The 18600-nt window shown below is 33.3% G+C and overlaps 1 protein-coding gene across 2 annotated transcripts in view; it reads left to right on the top strand.

Annotated features, from left to right (window-relative positions):
• RFX3 (regulatory factor X3) overlaps positions 1-18600 on the top strand; it is a 106954-nt gene that overhangs the window by 81068 nt on the left and 7286 nt on the right. For both annotated transcript variants that reach the window (XM_063181414.1, XM_063181413.1), the window contains 11 exons: positions 1654-1835; positions 2413-2532; positions 5020-5141; positions 6373-6485; positions 7275-7390; positions 7954-8108; positions 12531-12628; positions 12899-13048; positions 14525-14733; positions 15706-15859; positions 18079-18121. In XM_063181414.1, coding sequence (XP_063037484.1) covers positions 1654-1835; positions 2413-2532; positions 5020-5141; positions 6373-6485; positions 7275-7390; positions 7954-8108; positions 12531-12628; positions 12899-13048; positions 14525-14733; positions 15706-15859; positions 18079-18121 — 1462 coding nt within the window. The remainder of the gene's footprint in view (positions 1-1653; positions 1836-2412; positions 2533-5019; positions 5142-6372; positions 6486-7274; positions 7391-7953; positions 8109-12530; positions 12629-12898; positions 13049-14524; positions 14734-15705; positions 15860-18078; positions 18122-18600) is intronic.

The following is an 18600-nucleotide window of genomic DNA, read 5'->3' as shown; positions in this document are numbered from 1 at the left end:
ATAATCTATGAAGTAAGGATTTCAAGCCCTTACTACTAAGTAACTCCTTCCAAGAGCAAAAATTCTAGTATTGCACTTAACTTTTCATTTGGCTTTTTGTGTGTTGAATAATGCAAGTTATGTTTGAAATAACATCTGTTAGAAATTCATATAATTAATGAAGTGCACTCAAAGTGATTAATAATAGATTAGAAACCATCTGGAGGAAAATATCTTTAATGCTACACACAGAACTTAATTGCAAAATAATTAATTTTTTTTTTTGTCAGTCTTTTGGGATTGACAGAGTTTTTCCCCTTGGGGAAAGCAGAAGTACTTCAAGTTCTGTATAGTTCTGATTCAATTCTAGATGTAATAATATATGACAAATGTTATATAAATGTATTAATACAAATAGAAATGTAATAACAGATTTTCAGCATGGATAGATTGCAACCACTGAAAGTTATAATTACGTTTGTAAGCCAAGACAGGCTTAGGTCAGATCACTAGTGAAATAAGTCTAATACATTCACACAAAACTCAAATATTAACAATTATACCTTTTCTTCAGCTATATTTCAAAATGACAGATGCTCAGTTTGGAAGCACTTGTGAATGTTAGTACATACAAAACAATCATAAATCATGATTAACTGTACTTCTTCATTTTCTTTATTTGAAATGCAAAATTGCCTGCAAACCAAGCTAAAAATCTTTTGTCTTGGAAGTATTTGCATCTTCTTTCTGTATTTTTCTAGAGGTGAGAAAACTAGCGATCCATGACAAGTGCAGGAAAAAATAAGGAAAATGTTGACTTACCAAAAAACAAAAACAGTGAAATTTAATGAATTCTCAGAGTATATTGGTTTTGCTATATTTTGTGATTTTCCCTTATTACTAAATCTAGGAGTATTAAATTGTCCTTTTAACATTTTTTTGTATATTAGCAACAGCTAGAGGTGTGTCGTGAGTGTGCTGTACTTAGAACATGCAGTGATGTTACATAATGTCTCTTCTTGCATGTTTCTAATTATCTACCACAATTACATGAAAAGATTACTGTTTTTCCAAGAAACTCTTTCTGTTCCATTTGGAAATCAAAGGCAAGCAGGCTACAGCTGAAAGGGTTTGTATCCCTAATGATTCATAGACGTACCAATTATTTTCAATGTTACTAGGTAGCTCTCTGACTTTTATGCAGTACCTTTTTTTTTTAATTTGTATCTTAATGTTTTTTAACAACAAAGAGAAACAGTATCATTTTCCAGTTTTACAAATACATTAATTACCTATTGTGCCCAAGAAGTTTGTTTTCTGCAGTTTATGTATATTACATTCATGATTCCTTTATTTCTTTGTGGTACTAACAATTTGTCTCCAAAGCATAGATACCTTTATTACATAGTGATATCAAAAATATTTTAAGAAAAGGGCACTTTCCTGAAGTCACAAATGCAATGAATTCTGCTATTATTCCCTGGTAATTCTGAAGATATCAAAGCATTATTGTATTGTATTGTAACTAACATTTAAAGACACTCTGAGGAAGAAAGTAATTTTTAATAGACCTGAAGAGTGGTTCCATCTGTCAGAAGTTAATGCTGTAGGGCTACAATATTTTCAATAAAGTATATAATAGGGTGGTTTTTTTCTGTTTTGTATGTGATATAGCTTCAATGGCTTTTAGACAACTATGAAACTGCAGAAGGAGTGAGCCTTCCAAGAAGTACCCTTTACAACCATTACTTAAGACACTGTCAGGAGCACAAGTTGGATCCAGTCAATGCTGCCTCCTTTGGAAAACTCATACGGTCAATCTTCATGGGACTACGGACCAGAAGACTTGGAACTAGGTTTGTGCAATTGAAATCCTGAATTATAATAAAAAATAAAGGTTATAATTATGGATAAGAAACTAGTCTGCTAGGAAAAAGAATACATAAGAATTCTTTTAATAAGAATCCTGCATTAAAATATTAGTGTTTTTCTGTCAGTTCTATTTCTTCATGTTGAACAGTTCTGTGTTTTTTCAAGATGCTATTATAGTTTCATTTCTTCTGCTTTTGACAGTTAATGTGTTTGTATTTTGGTCACTACACTTCAGATTTTTGTCATTACAAATAAAACATAACTTTCTGTTTGGAAATCACTAAGAATACTATTTGCCCATACTAGATAAATTGTATTTATTTGCATTTTATTTTTCTTACTGAAGTGGACTGCAAGTTAGTATGCTGATAATATTTGTTTAAGAGAGTGAGTTAATTTCCCAAAGGTAGCAAAAAGACACTCATGTAAAACACGTATGACAGGAGAGCGAGACCTGATTTGTGTGTGTTGTTTTCCAGTCAATGTAAATTCAAAAGCAAATGTAAAGAAAATATGTAAAACTAGTATTACTGCTCTTTTAATGCTTGCTCTTTCATAAAGGGGGAACTCCAAGTATCATTATTATGGGATTCGGGTCAAGCCAGACTCTCCTCTTAATCGACTACAAGAGGACATGCAATATATGGCCATGAGACAACAGCCCATGCAGCAGAAACAGAGGTAAAGTGTGAAACACATCTATTCACGCTGTTTCTCATTCATCAAGTCTTTTCCTTACATGGACAAGTTCAAATTCCTGTTCAGCTTTTTTGCTGTGAAAACAAAAGTGTGCTGAATACCTTATTAATGTCAATGATGTCCGGCACCAGTCAAAGTGAAAGAATATTTACCTAGAAATTGTCATAAATTTACAGAAAATAAATAATGATTACCTATAATATGAACAGATTCTTCTTAACGATATTGAATTCTTGTCCCACAAGATGAGTAAAAGCAGTAAGAGCTTTAATTTCAACATTCCTATTTCTTTTCATTGCTGTATCATTTTATGTTCACACTTCTTATCAGAGAACTTACAATTAAGTTGCTTGGAATTTATTTCATGTCCCTATGAAGAATTAATATGACCTCAATGGTTTGCCTCCAAGTATATGTAAGTATATTCCCTTAGTATCTGTTATTCCTGAGGAACCTGTGAAGGCTCAGAAGTAGTTGAAAACTGCGGCACAGGGCTGTACTGGTGGTGAAAGAATGTGTGAATATGCATATTAAAAACTATTTTAAACAGAAAATTAATTACCTTTTAAAATTAATAATAATCTTTGAAAATTAATTTTGATTTGACTGGTGTTACTAGCCAGTCATATTGCTCTAAAGTAAAATACATTAGATGCATAATTTCATGACTCTAATCAATAGAAGAGCACTACCTCAAGCAAGTCGTCTTTAGAACACTTACTCCTCCAAAAACCTTCAGTTGAACAAACAGTTTGGTATAGTGTACCAAGCATATTTTGTGTCTTTGTACACAACTGAAATATCGAAAACACAAACTTTTGACTTCAAACTTTTCAAACTTAACTTCAAACACAAAGATCATTTTGATCAGAAATTATTTTACTGTCATTTCCAGACAGTACAGATTATTTACAACACTAAATGGAAGCTCATGGTAAGATATATGGTCTTAACTGTCTTTTGCTGAGCATAATACAGGAGCATGAGATGTCTCATAATAACATCATGTAGAAAATGCTTATTACAAAAACCATGGCAGGATTATATAGTAAGGAATGATGATAGATATTTACAAAATCTCCCAGCAAGCTTATTTTACCCACTCAATCTCATTCACTTAGATGTTTCATTCAGTTGCATTCAAAATTACATATGTGCACCAAAACATATGGTCTAACTAGAATTATTTTGGAAAAATGATGCCAGTCAGCTAAACACTGTCACATCTCTTGTCTTCTTCGTGATTCACAAAGAAAAAGCGATTTTGGAGTTTCATTATATAACTGTTAGGACTGGATATTTCTTTTTGTATTATTTGCTTGATTATTTTATTTAAGACCACTGTATGTCTTACATAGTTCCCTTATTTCCCTTACCTAAATATGTTTGGCATCATTTTCTTAACTTTAAGTCAGCGTGTTCCTTGATTATATCTGAACAAAATCACACATATGGCGCTGTGTGCAATTACTGCACACTTCTGTGCCCCATGTTTTGTACTTGTACACATGTACCTGCACCAACATGCACCCAATTCAGGCTCAATTCACACCAGTCCTAAGCTCTGCTGTGAGAATCTGTAAAGGTATTGATGTTGGGTGGGAACTGCAAGGTACCATTATGCACAATATGTAGCTTTTACATGAAAAGTACTGTGCTATAGAGGGTTTAGTATTTAACTTCAGTGTTTCATATATAACAGTGTGTGTTCTTATCATTGTTATCCACGTGTATTCAAAAATTCTAGCAGGATTTATTAAGAGAGAACTAAAAAACTGAATATTTTAATTTTCTTGATTATGGGAATATTTCTCTTTCGTTAGCTTATTAATATTTCTAGTGGTTCTTTTGTCTTTTAAATTAGTGGTAAATTGCAGTCAATACACTTTTTTTCTTGGTAGTTATACCAATTCTACCATCTCTATCAGACACATTTAGTTGAATAAATACTTCTAGTTCTCTTCAGCAAAAGCTGTAGACTGAATGTATGCTTCATTTTTCTTCATTCCTTTTCTTAATTTGGGAACCATGAAGCTTTTGGATTTGCATAACTTCAGTATCAAAAAGTGCTTGTTTTAAGTCTTCATTATTATGAGACAGTATTGTTGCTTCTTAAAAGTCATGAAACATTACCTTTGTTTTACAAAATTATGTCAATCTGTGTGGAAAGGGAAGGATTTGATTTTTTTGGTATAAATTTGCCGGTGTTACAATATGCTGTTACTAAGCTAAATTCTAGCAGAAATTTGGAGTACTGCTGGAATATCACCTTTGTGAATTCTGTAAGCCATTGTTAACACTCTGGCTTCCCTTAGTGCTTTTTTCCTTCTGTTTTTTACAAAGTAAGAACCTCCAAATTCTTTTGACACTTTTCCTGAAAATTTTATTTTGAGGTGGAAAAATCAAACTCAGTGTTCCATTTATGAAGAAGTAAACAGAAGGGATAATTTTGTACTTGATATTTTGCAGGTATAAGCCTATGCAGAAAGTGGATGGAGTTGCAGATGGCTTCACAGGAAGTGGTCAACAGACAGGCACATCTGTTGAACAAACAGTAATTGCCCAAAGTCAACATCATCAACAGTTTCTAGGTACAAAAGCAGGCTTTATACTGCTATATAAATAAGTAAGGTGAACTTTGTTTTCACAGTGAATATCAAGCCAGACAAGTAAAATAGTTGCATCTGAAGTTATCATGCCCTCTGTAAAATCCTTACTCTCAACAGAACCAAAAGGCTCTTAAATTACGCTTTATGTAATTTAAGTTTTATGTAATACTTAATATGCATAATGTAAATATAAAAGGAAAATTAGAAAAAACAGTGTGAGCTATACTTCATATTACATAAATATGAAGTTGCTTTGCATAATTATATTAAATGTGCATATTGAAATTCCTGCTATGAAAATTGTTTCCTTCATGTGCATTACAGTGCATTTTATTTCGTGAAAGTTGGCATAGGGGGATGGCATTGCACTACTATGCAGGTTAGCCACTCCTAGCTGTTTTGAAAGGGTGTTCTAGTGTTGTGAGTGGAAAAAGACAAATAGTTTAAACTGAAAACTCAAAGGTCACGTTTAAAAATATCCAGATTGTGGATTTGTTGACCAGTTAAGCATGTATTCCAGTCACAGAAACAAATCTTAATTTAGTTAATTGTTTATGTAAAAAGAATCCTTGCCTGTGCTGATAAGAGTGTGCTATTAGTCTAGGCTTATTTGGTTGGGATTTTCAGCCACCAAATCCTTTGGCTTGATTTTGCTGTAACTAAAACCATTTGGAGCATAAGGGTAGCATTAAAATGTTTTGAATCTTTTTTTCCAGGTATCTTTCAGTCCAGTATTTTTATCTTACCAGCTTGTCTCCCAGAAATATTTGTGCCAAATAGTAAAAGCACACATTGGCTCTACTTAAAAGTCTAGTAAATGTCAAGTAAAAATGTATATTGAGTTTATTAAGCCCCATCACACCTGGCTGCATGGAAGCTCTTCAGCTGAGCAACAAAAAAATTATTTAAGGATTAGTCTCTCCTGCACTGAATCTACATATTTTCTTCGTAATAGTCTGAAAAAGCATATGTTAGGTTCTCCATATATGTATACTATGTACACGATAGCATTGTAATCTATACTAGTATAATTTTGTATTCATTTTTTACTAAAAATTATTAATGTATTTAGCATTTTGGCATACAACAGGTATTAAATAATTTCCCCTTTGAATATTATGACCTTTTTGAATTTATTTCTTTGTATAATCCTTAGATTTTTTTTAACTATACTGTAATTGGCACTTCTTTCATTATGTTGTCATGACAACAGATGCATCTCGAGTACTGCCAGAGTTTGGAGAAGTTGAAATATCTTCTCTGCCAGATGGTACTACTTTTGAGGACATCAAATCACTACAGAGTCTTTATCGAGAGCACTGTGAGGTATTTCCTATAAACCATTTATTTTCAAAAGTTTATGACTTTTACTGAAGGCCAGTACAGGAGAATAGTGTCCAATATATTGTAGCCATGAAAGGGCATGTGACCTTCCCACAATATTTTATTTATCTCAATGAAAACAACAGCAAAAAGGGTTTTCTGAATGATCCCCTTTGCAGGGGAAAGAGTAATATGTAATAAATACTGATAATAAAATATTGTTACATGTATGTTTCTCAGAATGTTAGACTTTAGATTGTGTATGGAGATATTTGGTTTAGTCAACAGCAAGTGTAAATCAGGTTAGATTATAATTTTATTTTATTTTTAAAAGCAGTAATATTTGTCTTGTATCAAAAAAACATTAAGACATTTAAACCACATTTGATACTTAACAATGTGTCTTTTAAAATTATTTTTGAAGGTGCTTCCAGCTTAGAAGGCATTATGAAAAGGAGTAACATGTCAGGTTTACTTTTCTGTTTGCAGTAGCAGTAAATATTTTCTGTGCCTTAACTCCTGTGATATGTTTATGTAGTAAACATAGGCCATACTAGTTCCCAGAGGCTTCCATGCAAGCCTTATGCAAGTCTCTGTGCACAACAGTTTATAGTGCTGGATAATTTATGGGTATCAAAGATAATAAAACAAGTACCATTTATAACTTGAGAAATATACAGTTTGCCTTGATTCCACTTTGTCATGAAGGAAATGAGCTGTAGATCTAGTTGGAGTTGGGAGTGGAGGGATTCTGGGTAAAAGACAATATGATCTCATCTTTAATTTTTTCAGGCAATACTGGATGTGGTTGTTAATCTTCAATTCAGCCTGATAGAAAAATTGTGGCAAACTTTCTGGCGCTATTCTCCTTCTGCTCCACCTGATGGCACTCCTGTTAATGAACCAAGGTCAATAAATGTTACTCTGTGTTTAATGTGTCTCATAATAATGTAAATGTGAAATTATAAAAATCATATTGGTTTTGACATAGTAATTTTTTCTTCTATTATTATTTTCCAAATTAAATTTATGTTGTCTGGCAGTTTTGTATAGCCTGGGTGTATGCCAAAGGTACATCTTGAAACAGTGGTGTCATCCATGTTCATTTGGCATGGACAGCTAGAGTGAAGTTGTCTCTTCCCAATATTCAATCCACCACTTCTAAGCCAGAAACATCATTCATATGTCTGCACTATTCAGGAGAATTATAGAGACATTTTTAAAATCCATTTCCATGTGAGACAATGTGTAAATAAGTTATATTGGGTGCAACTGAGTTATCTGTGACACCTGTATAAAAAAGTACATTTTAACACCCAGATTTTTACCTGCTGTAAATCATGGAATCATAGAAACTTTAGATCAGAAAAGTCAAATTCAGCTGTTAACCTAGCACTGCTGTGTTCGCTGCTAAACCATGCCCCTAAATGCATTATCATTTATTAATTTGCCACAATTTTTTTAACACCAGCAATCTGAGCGAAATAGAAAGTCGACTTCCTAAAGCAAAGCTGATTACTCTGTGCAAGAATGAGTCTATTCTGAAATGGATGTGTAACTGTGACCATGTGATGTACCAGGCTTTGGTGGAGATTCTCATTCCTGACGTCCTTAGACCTATTCCTAGTAAGTTCAACATCTGAAGCATTTTGTAAAGATTTTTCTGTAAGCATGTATATGATGGAAGTGTACTTGTGCCTCATAGGACAGCTTAAGAAAAAAGTTTGAAAGTTATACAAAAAATTATACAAAATACTGTATAATTTATCCCTACTTTCGTTGTACAAGGAGTTGTGCTGGCAAATGCCTACGACACATATTAGTCTTTGATTAGTCTAGAAGAGTACTGTGGTCTTTGTGATTCCATGTTTGGAGACGTGGTCCTTTATCCCTAACTGCTGAAATCAATTCTAATAATTGTTAAGGCAATGAAAAATTCCTACTCCACTTTATTATTCTAATCTACTGTTTTCCTGTCATACATTCTGCAGGAAATAGTGAGCAATTGTCCAGTCACATCACCATTACCAGGAGTAGAGCTTTCTTTTCAAATTTAATTCTACTAGAATCTGTCATTGCTCTAGCAGTGTATTTTTATGGCTACTTTTGGTAGAAAACAAATTTATGTGAAGAAAGTTGAACTTCATGAAGTATTTATTGTCTCACATATACTATCCAAAATGTTACACTGAAATCATGTTAGCAACCCACTAAAACCCTCATAATTCCTATGTATTATCTTCTTCCAATGAAAAAACCACAGTATTTACTTTAAAAAAATTGGATTGCTTTTTTTTTTTTAATTAGGGCTGTAAGTAGTTTTGCAGGTGACAAAGCTATATTGTCACGCTGTGACACCTTCTCTGTTATAGTGAGTAATACGTGCTCAGTAAGAATATTTGGTGGTAGTACCTTGCAAAAAAGGTTTATTGACTTCTTGCTTGCCAGTGGAATAAAATCAAGTTTTAGCAACTTATGTATAATACAAAAAAATTGAAACTGGAAATGGATAAAAGACGAAGGTTTGCCACTTACAATGCACATTTTACCTTTTGTTTAAGGAACAAGTAAGTTCTTGGTAGCAATTGGCATAATTTGTGCATCTATATAGCAGAATAAAGGAAAAATGTTTTTGCAAATACATGTAACTATTGACAACTTGTCTAAATTATTTTGCATTGGTTTATATTTAAGTTTTTCTTCTCTAATGACAATACCATTAGGTAGGATTTTACAGTAATACAGTGTATCACCAACAATTAGTTAATAATAAAAACTCCCACAAATTAAATTATAACATTTAATAGGTTGAATGAAAACTCTCACTTGCAAAAGCAAGTTAATTTCTGAATAAAATGGTGGTGCAGACAGTTTTTCATTGAACTTGATCCTCTCCTTTTCAGTTGCTTTTCCAGTAAAGCCTGGCAGGCTCTAGAGAGATGTTTAAATGACAACATGCTGTCTTCTCGCTTTGCTTTGTAAGATTCATTGGGCATTGCCAATACAAGATTTCAAGAAAATGGGCAAAATCAATTAATCAATAACTAGATGCATCGTGTCCTTTTCATGCTATTTCTTTCTTTCTAAAATTACCAGTCATATTTGAATAATTGATACCTACTGTGTTTGACATTCCTGTTTTGGGAATGGTCATCAAACTGTTGGATTCAAACACTTCATTTGATCTCAGGACAAATTCATCCCAAGAGACTTTTTGTGAACAGTCCAGTGATTTTCTGCTCAAAATTGCACTCACTGAGCTACCTTTAGAAGGCAGCTAACACATTATCTTACTTTATCCTTTAGGACCAGCTAACTAAATGGCTTTTTTTAGCACCTTTCCTTTAAATGGTGGGCCATCCAAGTTTCTTTTTCACTGTTAAATGGTTCAAATCTTATGATTTTTTAAACTCCTGCTTTTGAATAAAAGCATTTCCAGTCATTACAAGAGACTAAAATAATGGCTTAAGGTTGAATATAACAAAAATGCAGCTGGGTGAATCATCCTCTGTGGGAAAATAGCAGTTTGTAGGAAATTTGGACTCTGTAGAGGTGCTGGGACCATCAATGCTTCATTAAAGGCATGTTTATGATTTTTTTTAGTAAATGGGAAGATAGCAGCAGCTGCTGCTCAAAATAAGGAAAAATATTATTTGAAGAGGGCTTGAAGAAAGCCCCTTTTTTTGTTTAGATCTTTAGTGTTTTTTCTTTTAGACAGGTCCTATTGTTGATGCATATTACTGGACTAGAAAAAAAAAAAAGACTGTTGTGGAAAAAATTGTTTTATTTTTAACCTCTGTATTAAATTTATCAGCTGAAATAATTCGCACCCACAGAATGAGTGAAGAATTGCTGGGTATAAAACAACAAATTCAGTTTCCTAAGAAAGTGAAATGCTGTCCATTGGAGTAAGGAATAAGGACCATAATTATCTAGTGTCCTGTTATGTTTTAGAGTGGACATCTTGCCCCTTCTCATATGGCAGAATGGACCAAAACAAATTTGATTGTGAGTTAATTTCCATGATAGGTGGAGAATTTATGCAAAATGCATTTCCATGCCATATTACACAATTCCAGACTGACAAAATATTGAAGTACTTACCAGACTGAAAACTGGTAAGGCTCAGTTTTGTACAAGTCAGGGGAATTTTCGTTCAGAAGTCAAGCTTTTTAGGTGCTTATGCAAATCAAACTTTCTGTAACTGCCATTGCCACATCCTTTAGCGTGTGACTAGGAACTTAATGGTTTAGTCCCTCTGCACCATGCTTATCATACAAAGATTCTTTGAAAGGGTTCAGATGTACTTACAAGTTCAAGGATATAGGTGCTTATGGTTTTGGTAATGGCTACATGTGTACTTAGGGATATGTGAAAAATTCTGTATTTAATATATCTCCAAAGGTCATTAGAAATTCATGATTGCTCTATACAATACTGATGCCTGATTGGCTACTTTAGCTATTTTATTTCTTCAGAACTTAGAATTCCTTTTATTTGTTCCTTTTTCTTTCTAATTAAAGGCCTCTCTTAAGGCCTGAGCTGCTTTTCCATATTTATTTTCAAAGGAGATCAGCATTACAGTGATGCAAATAATTTTCTAACATATATATAAATACACTTGGGTAAAAAAGAGTCATGAGAACACTCGAAGTGAAAAAGTGGTAATGTTTTTGTTAAATATCTAAGTACTATTCATACAGTATTTACATTATTACTTCCATCTTGTCTGGTAGGTAGGAAAATGTGAATGAATACATAGTCAAATAGTAAGTGCACAGAAATCATTTACAAAGCAACACAGGTGAACTAGGGGATTTACAGGGCTGAGGAAAAAAGCTTGTTCTTCACGTGTAAACCTTAAAGTAGGAAAAAACCTGATAGCATAAGAGGGATATTTTTTAAGATCAAATTGTGATCAGCTAAGCATTCAGAGGTGTGGTGAATTATAAGAATTACCAATATGGATTTTACTGCTCCTGACTGCAAGTTTGAAGACATGTGAAAAAGATATCACAAAAAAGATAGTTTCTCTTTTAGTAAATTTACATTTCTGGTAGAAGACTTTATTTTAAAAAGGTATTATTAAAAAAAGATATTACTTCCTTAGGTTTTTTCCTCTTCATTCTCATTGCTTTCATTCTCTAGTAGTCTTCAGAAACCTTTAGTTTTTTCTTGTTTTGCCTACTTTTTGCAACAATTTGAGTGTAGTGCTGTTATGTCAACGTGCAATGTTTAGGCATGGGAAAGCTAGGTTTCTATCACTCAGAAGATACGATTTTATTTTTTCCAGATACTGTTCCTTGGGATTATACTTCCTGTCCTCCTCTTTTGAAATATTAAAATTTCTGGGTTTAGTAATGCAGAGTACTATAGGGGCTTCAGTGTCTCTCTAAATCTGTCAGCCATTCAGCATTTCTGTGGATGCTATAGAAAAGAAACAAAATGCACACAGATTTCACAGTCATTTCAATAATTTCACTTTCTGTCAGTGAAACACATTCCTATATCTTGCTTATTGATGATATCCTTAAGGGGACTGCATGTGAATGGAATTTTTTCTTTAAAACTGAATTAAGCAGCACTATGACATAGTTTAAGATTAATTTGGACTTATTTGAGGAAACTGCAATATTCCTATAAGTGGATTTTTCCTCAGACTTTTGCTTTTTGAAAGACGTGTCTAGGTGAAATGGAAAGCTGAAAATTTGTGATGGAAAATTCCACCACAACTGCTGCAATTAGTGTTGTTCTTGTATAGGAGTGCCCCCAACAATACTGCTAAGTCACAAATTTCTTTGGAAGATTGTCTGGTGACGAAGTCAGAATGTTTATTAAACCAAAAGTAAAAAGAATTATTACATTATATTATTAATACATTATTGTGTAAAATTTATCTCAGTGAGGCATTTTGAACATAGACTAGATTTGTCTAATAAGTAAATGCAGCAGACCTGAAAGTTGGGTACAAGTGTCCTGGGGATGCAAAACATTTCAAGACAGGTGCACTGCTTTCTTTTCATTCTGTTTTTATTCTCCAATGTGCAGGTGCCTTGACCCAAGCCATTCGCAATTTTGCAAAAAGCCTTGAAGGTTGGCTTTCAAATGCCATGAACAATATTCCACAGAGGATGATACAAACCAAGGTAGATGAAACTTAAAGTACTGTTCTTGCAATGGGAAACCAAGTGGGCAGTAGCATCTAAAAAGAGAAGCATTTTGACATCAATGCTAAATTTCATGTTTAGCATCAAGCATTAAGTAATCGCAGGGGAAGTAATATTATTTGATCTGCTACATGGTATAATTAAAATATGAGGACTCATTAATATACATTATTAAAATGAAAGTCAAGACTCAATCTGTAGAATTAATCTTTGGGGCACAATATTTAAAAATAATAAATTTCTTCATAGGTTGCCGCTGTAAGTGCCTTTGCCCAGACTCTGCGAAGATACACATCTCTTAATCACCTGGCTCAAGCAGCTCGTGCTGTGCTTCAAAATACTTCTCAAATCAACCAGATGCTCAATGATCTCAACCGTGTTGATTTTGCCAATGTTCAGGTAAAATTTAGTTTTGAATAGCAGGGTTTTTTTAAGTTTGATTTCTTCTATGATTTTGAACATTATTGTCAGGCATCATTCGATCAAGAAAGACAAGTGCTAATATTTTGCTCATTCATATACATTGTGACTCAGTCCAAATGTGACAGCTTATGCTTTACAAAAGTAAGAGCTCAGAACCATTACCTGTTTCAATTTGCTCTCTTGAAATGCACATATTCTTCCAACTTCTATGCAAATGTAGAGCAAATACCTTCTTAGAATGGGTACCATGAATCGTGTCTCACTAATAGCAAAAATTATATTTTAGGATTAGAACTCAGTAGCATATCTTCTGAATGTCTCTAAAGTTATTTAAATGCATAGCATTTTCAGTAGAGACTGTCTCCATACATTAGTATTAAAACCCCATACATTAGTATTTTTTTTCTACGTGCCTCTGCCTAAATTTACAAGATCTCCTGAATAATGGATTAGATTAGTGTGGTTGGAACCTATATAGTATAAATTCATGTTTTTACTAAGCTTAATTTCTCCAGATGTTTTTGCTTGTCTGAGGAAAAATACTTTTGTCCTTCCGGCCAGCAAAGTGAAAGGTTTTGGGCTTCTGGTAGTTCTCTGTTTCTCTTAGTTGTAAGAGTGTTTTAATGTACTTGTTAACACACTTAACAGAAATCTAGTCAAGAGTTCTTGACCAAAGATACATTATATTAAGTACAGTAATATGTTGACATGGATACAGAGTCTGTGAGTGAGATGTTAACTTGGCACATGACAACTAAAGCTTAAAATGAAATGGCTTGCAGTTAGTGAGCTTAATTTTTTTCTCATTTTCTGAATTTTACAGTTAACTTTATTTAAACTTGTTAACACTGACTAAATTGCTGATTGCTGCGTAGTGTGTTTCTCCACTTGTACGCAGCTCATGTTGTCTTTAAGCGATGTGTAATCTATCACTGTGTAGAGTCAGCAAACAATCCTTGTTTGCGTACAAAGTTTTTTTATAGCACCATGTAACAGGGTTTGTCTTTAAGCTTAACTTCTTCAGAACAAAAGGAATGTTGCACTTGATTTCTCTCCACTTTTTTTATTACTTTAGTTCCCTAAATTTGACTCTTCTTGCTTCTTCTGCCTGAAATCCCAGAAAAAAAATAGAAGATAGAAGTATTCCAACAGAAAAATTACAAAATTGGAAGCCTTTTATCACAAATGAATGTGGGAAACACGAAACTTTTTTGTTTACATTGTTTGTTCTAATTTCTTTATTTGATGTCTGTTCTTTCATGCTATATATTTCCCACCTATTTGCTTTCAACGAAATTACAATAGATGTAAAATATAAAACACTTCTTAGTCTGTCTAGTAAGTGGGTCCAGTCTCTTTCATCCATTGAGCAGCTTAACCTTTGAGATACAATTACATTGTGTGCTTTGGCTTATGTATTGTCAATTCAAGAGCTGCCATGTGCTGTAACAGGAGCAGGCTTCCTGGGTGTGCCAGTGTGATGACAACATGGTTCAGAGACTCGAAACAGATTTCAAGATGACTCTTCAACAGCAGAGCACTCTGGAGCAGTGGGCTGCCTGGCTTGATAATGTAATGATGCAAGCATTGAAACCATATGAAGGAAGACCCAGCTTTCCTAAAGCAGCACGGCAATTTCTGTTAAAATGGTCTTTCTACAGGTAGCATTTAATAGATTTTAAAACATTCTAACTATTCTATTAATTGCTGAATTGTTCATTGTAATGAAGTTGATAAATCTAATATCAACCAGTAGCTTGGTACATCATGAAAACCATGGGGTTTTCTTTAGAGGACTTCTGTTATTAACCTTGAACTCAGGGCTATCAGCAAATGAACAGGGACCTAAATGGCCCTAGTTTATTATTTTAAAGGCCATCTGAAAATGAATGCAGGTGTAATTTTGTCCAGAGTTAGAAACATACTATGAATTGTTTCGGTTAAAAAACTATGCAGTTATTAAGTCACTGTTTTCAGTATTACTTACTAAAACATTGTGGCATCAATGTTTATTAGATAAGAAGGGCAAAAGCTGTTTTTAATATATGAAAAGAACATTAAGACAAGCATTTCATGTTAGCTGCTTCTTGAAACAGTTATCAGAGTAAACCTTGTTCTTTGAACCTGACTGTAGCGACTGCTAGCTGAAGATATGAAGACATAATATGAACACACAATAAGTCTATATTTTTTTTAATTTTAAGTTTAAAAACTTTTTAAATTCTGGCAATTAAAAGCATTGCCATAGAAAGACTGACACAACAGACATTATTTAAGCAACAGTTTATTAGAAAATAAATTGTTTTCTTGCCATTTTAGTTGTTTTTGTTTTCAACAAAGTTTGTTTCAAGTTAAGTTTTACACTTGTTCAATTAGTGGTAGTTATGCATAGGTCAATACCAAAACCAAACCAGTCTGGTTATTTCCTATGTGGTGTTCACCAGTACGTTCTGAGAAAGGAGACAAGCAAATGATTGCCCTTTCCTGGTCATCCCATTAAATCAGACATTTGAGGATAATGTTACTTTTGAGAATATTGGTTTTGAGTTGAAATGTCTGTCTACATGGGTAAATGTTAAAATGGCTGTGACATACAATACATAAACATATATATATTTTTTATTTTCAAATAGCTCAATGGTGATTCGGGATTTAACCTTGCGCAGTGCTGCTAGCTTTGGCTCATTTCATCTGATCCGCTTGCTTTACGATGAATACATGTTTTACTTAGTAGAACATCGTGTTGCTCAGGCCACAGGAGAGACACCTATTGCAGTTATGGGAGAGGTAAGATAATATGTAAGAGACTAGATTGATAGATTTAGTGATGAATTGGAGAAAGTGTTTTTGCACATTTTTAGGTGTGTATGTAGAATGGTCGGATGTTCTGCAGTATTACAAATGACTGAGTTACAAATCTATACAGTGGTTTCAGACTTGTTTAACTGGTTCATTGTAAAAGTATTAAAATAACACTGAATTCCTAAAATCAGTTATTTCTAAATCAACTTACTCTTTTATGAATCTGCTCACAGATTTATATGCATAGTTTGAAAAACATTGATCAACCGGCAGCTATTGTCCACTTTTTGAGACCTGAATATTTTATGTTAAAATAAAAAAGGGCATAGTAATAGGAAATTGTTACTTCTGTGGATCTGTTTACATGCATTTGCACACATAATTCCCACACAAAATGTATACCCTCTTTGACATAAGAAGGCTGGTTTACATGCAGAATTTTGGCTTGTACAGACCTGTTCACATACCAGTGCAGACATACATAGAGGTTTGCAACACATTTGATTTTCATACAGTTGTTGCAAAGACTGTTGGCTTATAAAAGAAGATCTAGAATCTCAAAGCACAACTATTTTTTTATACTCAGCTATGGCATTTGCAAGGCAAAGTTTCTCTTACCCCTCTTCTTTTTAGTAGTTCATCTGACCTTTTATTTTGAGTGAGACAGTCAGGAAAGCATGAACTGTCCCAAAATAATAATGCTTCAAAGTGCTGGAAAATGGATATATTTGAAAATATGCTAAATCGTTAATAGGAAGGATTTGTTACATTTTTACACTTGCGAGTCACTCTATCATGTTCTGTGTTACCTATAAATTGCAGGTAATTTTGCTAGTTGAGTTGTCATTCTTCCCACAAGATATATTGATAGGCTTATTAAATATTATAAAGAGATAATATACTTTCAAGAGAAGTTGGAAGGTGTCTCAGATTGCTTTGTCAAATTATTTTATATCATGTGTCATGACATGTTTCAGAAAAGTTAGATAAATTTTCTGCTTAGTAGAAAGACCCACCATCAGGATAGATTCTCTTACATTTCTTGCCTTATATTCGCAGAAAGTACTACACAAGTATGCAGTTACTACATTCTTATTGTCTCAGCAGACTTACTCCCTCATAGTATTTTCATATTCAGTCTCATAAACTCTAACAAGTTTATGAGACTGAATATGGAAATACTATGAGGGAGTAAGTATTGCAAAATTTTTGGAGGTGAGGGGCAGAATAGAAGTAATACATGAAATGCATGTCTTCTTATGGTTCTGTGTATTCAATGGCTGAAATAAAATGAGGAAGATTACAGTCCAACAAGCACTGTAAAACAGTATAAACTGGTTGCAGCTGAGAAAAGCATTCTCATACTTCTCCCTTCCTCTCCTATCCTACCTTGGACACAGGTATTGGCAAAATTCTTCTGGAAAAGACTTGTATCATCATTTATGGCTAGAAATGTATCTGTGTAAACAATGTGCTTTTCATTTGATATCCACTAGGGGCATTTTACTCTTCCAAATTTCACACAAGAGAAATGGAGGAAGGAGAGGGAAGAAGGTTTCTAACTCACATGCAGCTTCTTTTAAAAGCTCGGGATTTTGATGTAAATCAGTTAACAGGTTATAAACCTTTTCTCAGCAGTGCCTTTCATCTGCCTTCCAGGTAGATTAACAACACTGTACATACTTCATTTTGCTCAAGCACAATTAAAATGGTGCCTGGGAAATTTTAAAGAGAGTTTTTTGTTATAATATTGGCAGTTCAGAATGGATATTATAATATTATATTATAATATTATAATATTGGCAGTTCAGCATTTTGCTCAAGCACAATTAAAATGGTGCCTGGGAAATTTTAAAGAGAGTTTTTTGTTATAATATTGGCTGTTCAGAATGAATATCCACTATAATTTATGGACTTATAAGACACAGAAATAGCTCACTTCAAACAACAAAGGCCCTGAGAATCTTTAAAAAGGTTGTATTTCTCCATTTTAATTTTTGAGGGTTTACTTAGTGATAATTGTCTTAATAAGCACAAGACTGAAATGGAATGAGAAATTATTCTGCTATGACTGTGGCTGCAGCTAAGATCATGCATTTGAATGAATGCATCAAACCAGTGGAGCACAGATTTCCTACATCATAGATATTCTATGTCCACATTTACTTAAGACTGTGTCCATTTTTTAATTGTTTATTTTGCAGTTTGGTGATTTAAATGCTGTGTCCCCTGGAAATATGGATAAAGGTAAGCATTTCAGTATCTCCAGGGTATAATTCTGTTTTGAGCTAATGTGTCTCTGAGCAAAATAAATCCTTATGTTTTAAAAACACAAGTCAAACAGAATTTAGAGCTGTATCATCCTATAAAGTGCATGTATATGCTGTGTGGATACATTGATATAATACAATAGCTGTGTCTGTAATGTGCCACATGTAATAATGACTGGAATAATGTAGGTTTGTTTTACAGTAAGAATATTTTGAAGATGTTTATTATTGTCACAAAGAAATACTCAAATTTTTATGCAAATTTTGTTATATCTAATAGGATGCAGGAGGGTAACAGCTGGGGAAAGAAAGACAAGAATAAGCTTATGGATATTTAACTATAGTGAATGTTTTGCTAAGTCAAGAAGCAGAATTGTATGCAAGTAGTCAGGGAAAAATTAGTTCCTTAAATTCTCTTCCTGCTCTATTTTGACATGCATTCTTATACTGACTACT

This window comes from Melospiza melodia, chromosome Z (genome assembly GCF_035770615.1).
Source record: "Melospiza melodia melodia isolate bMelMel2 chromosome Z, bMelMel2.pri, whole genome shotgun sequence".
In the NCBI taxonomy this organism is placed as follows: domain Eukaryota; kingdom Metazoa; phylum Chordata; class Aves; order Passeriformes; family Passerellidae; genus Melospiza; species Melospiza melodia.
This window is presented reverse-complemented; position numbering and strand designations above follow the sequence as displayed.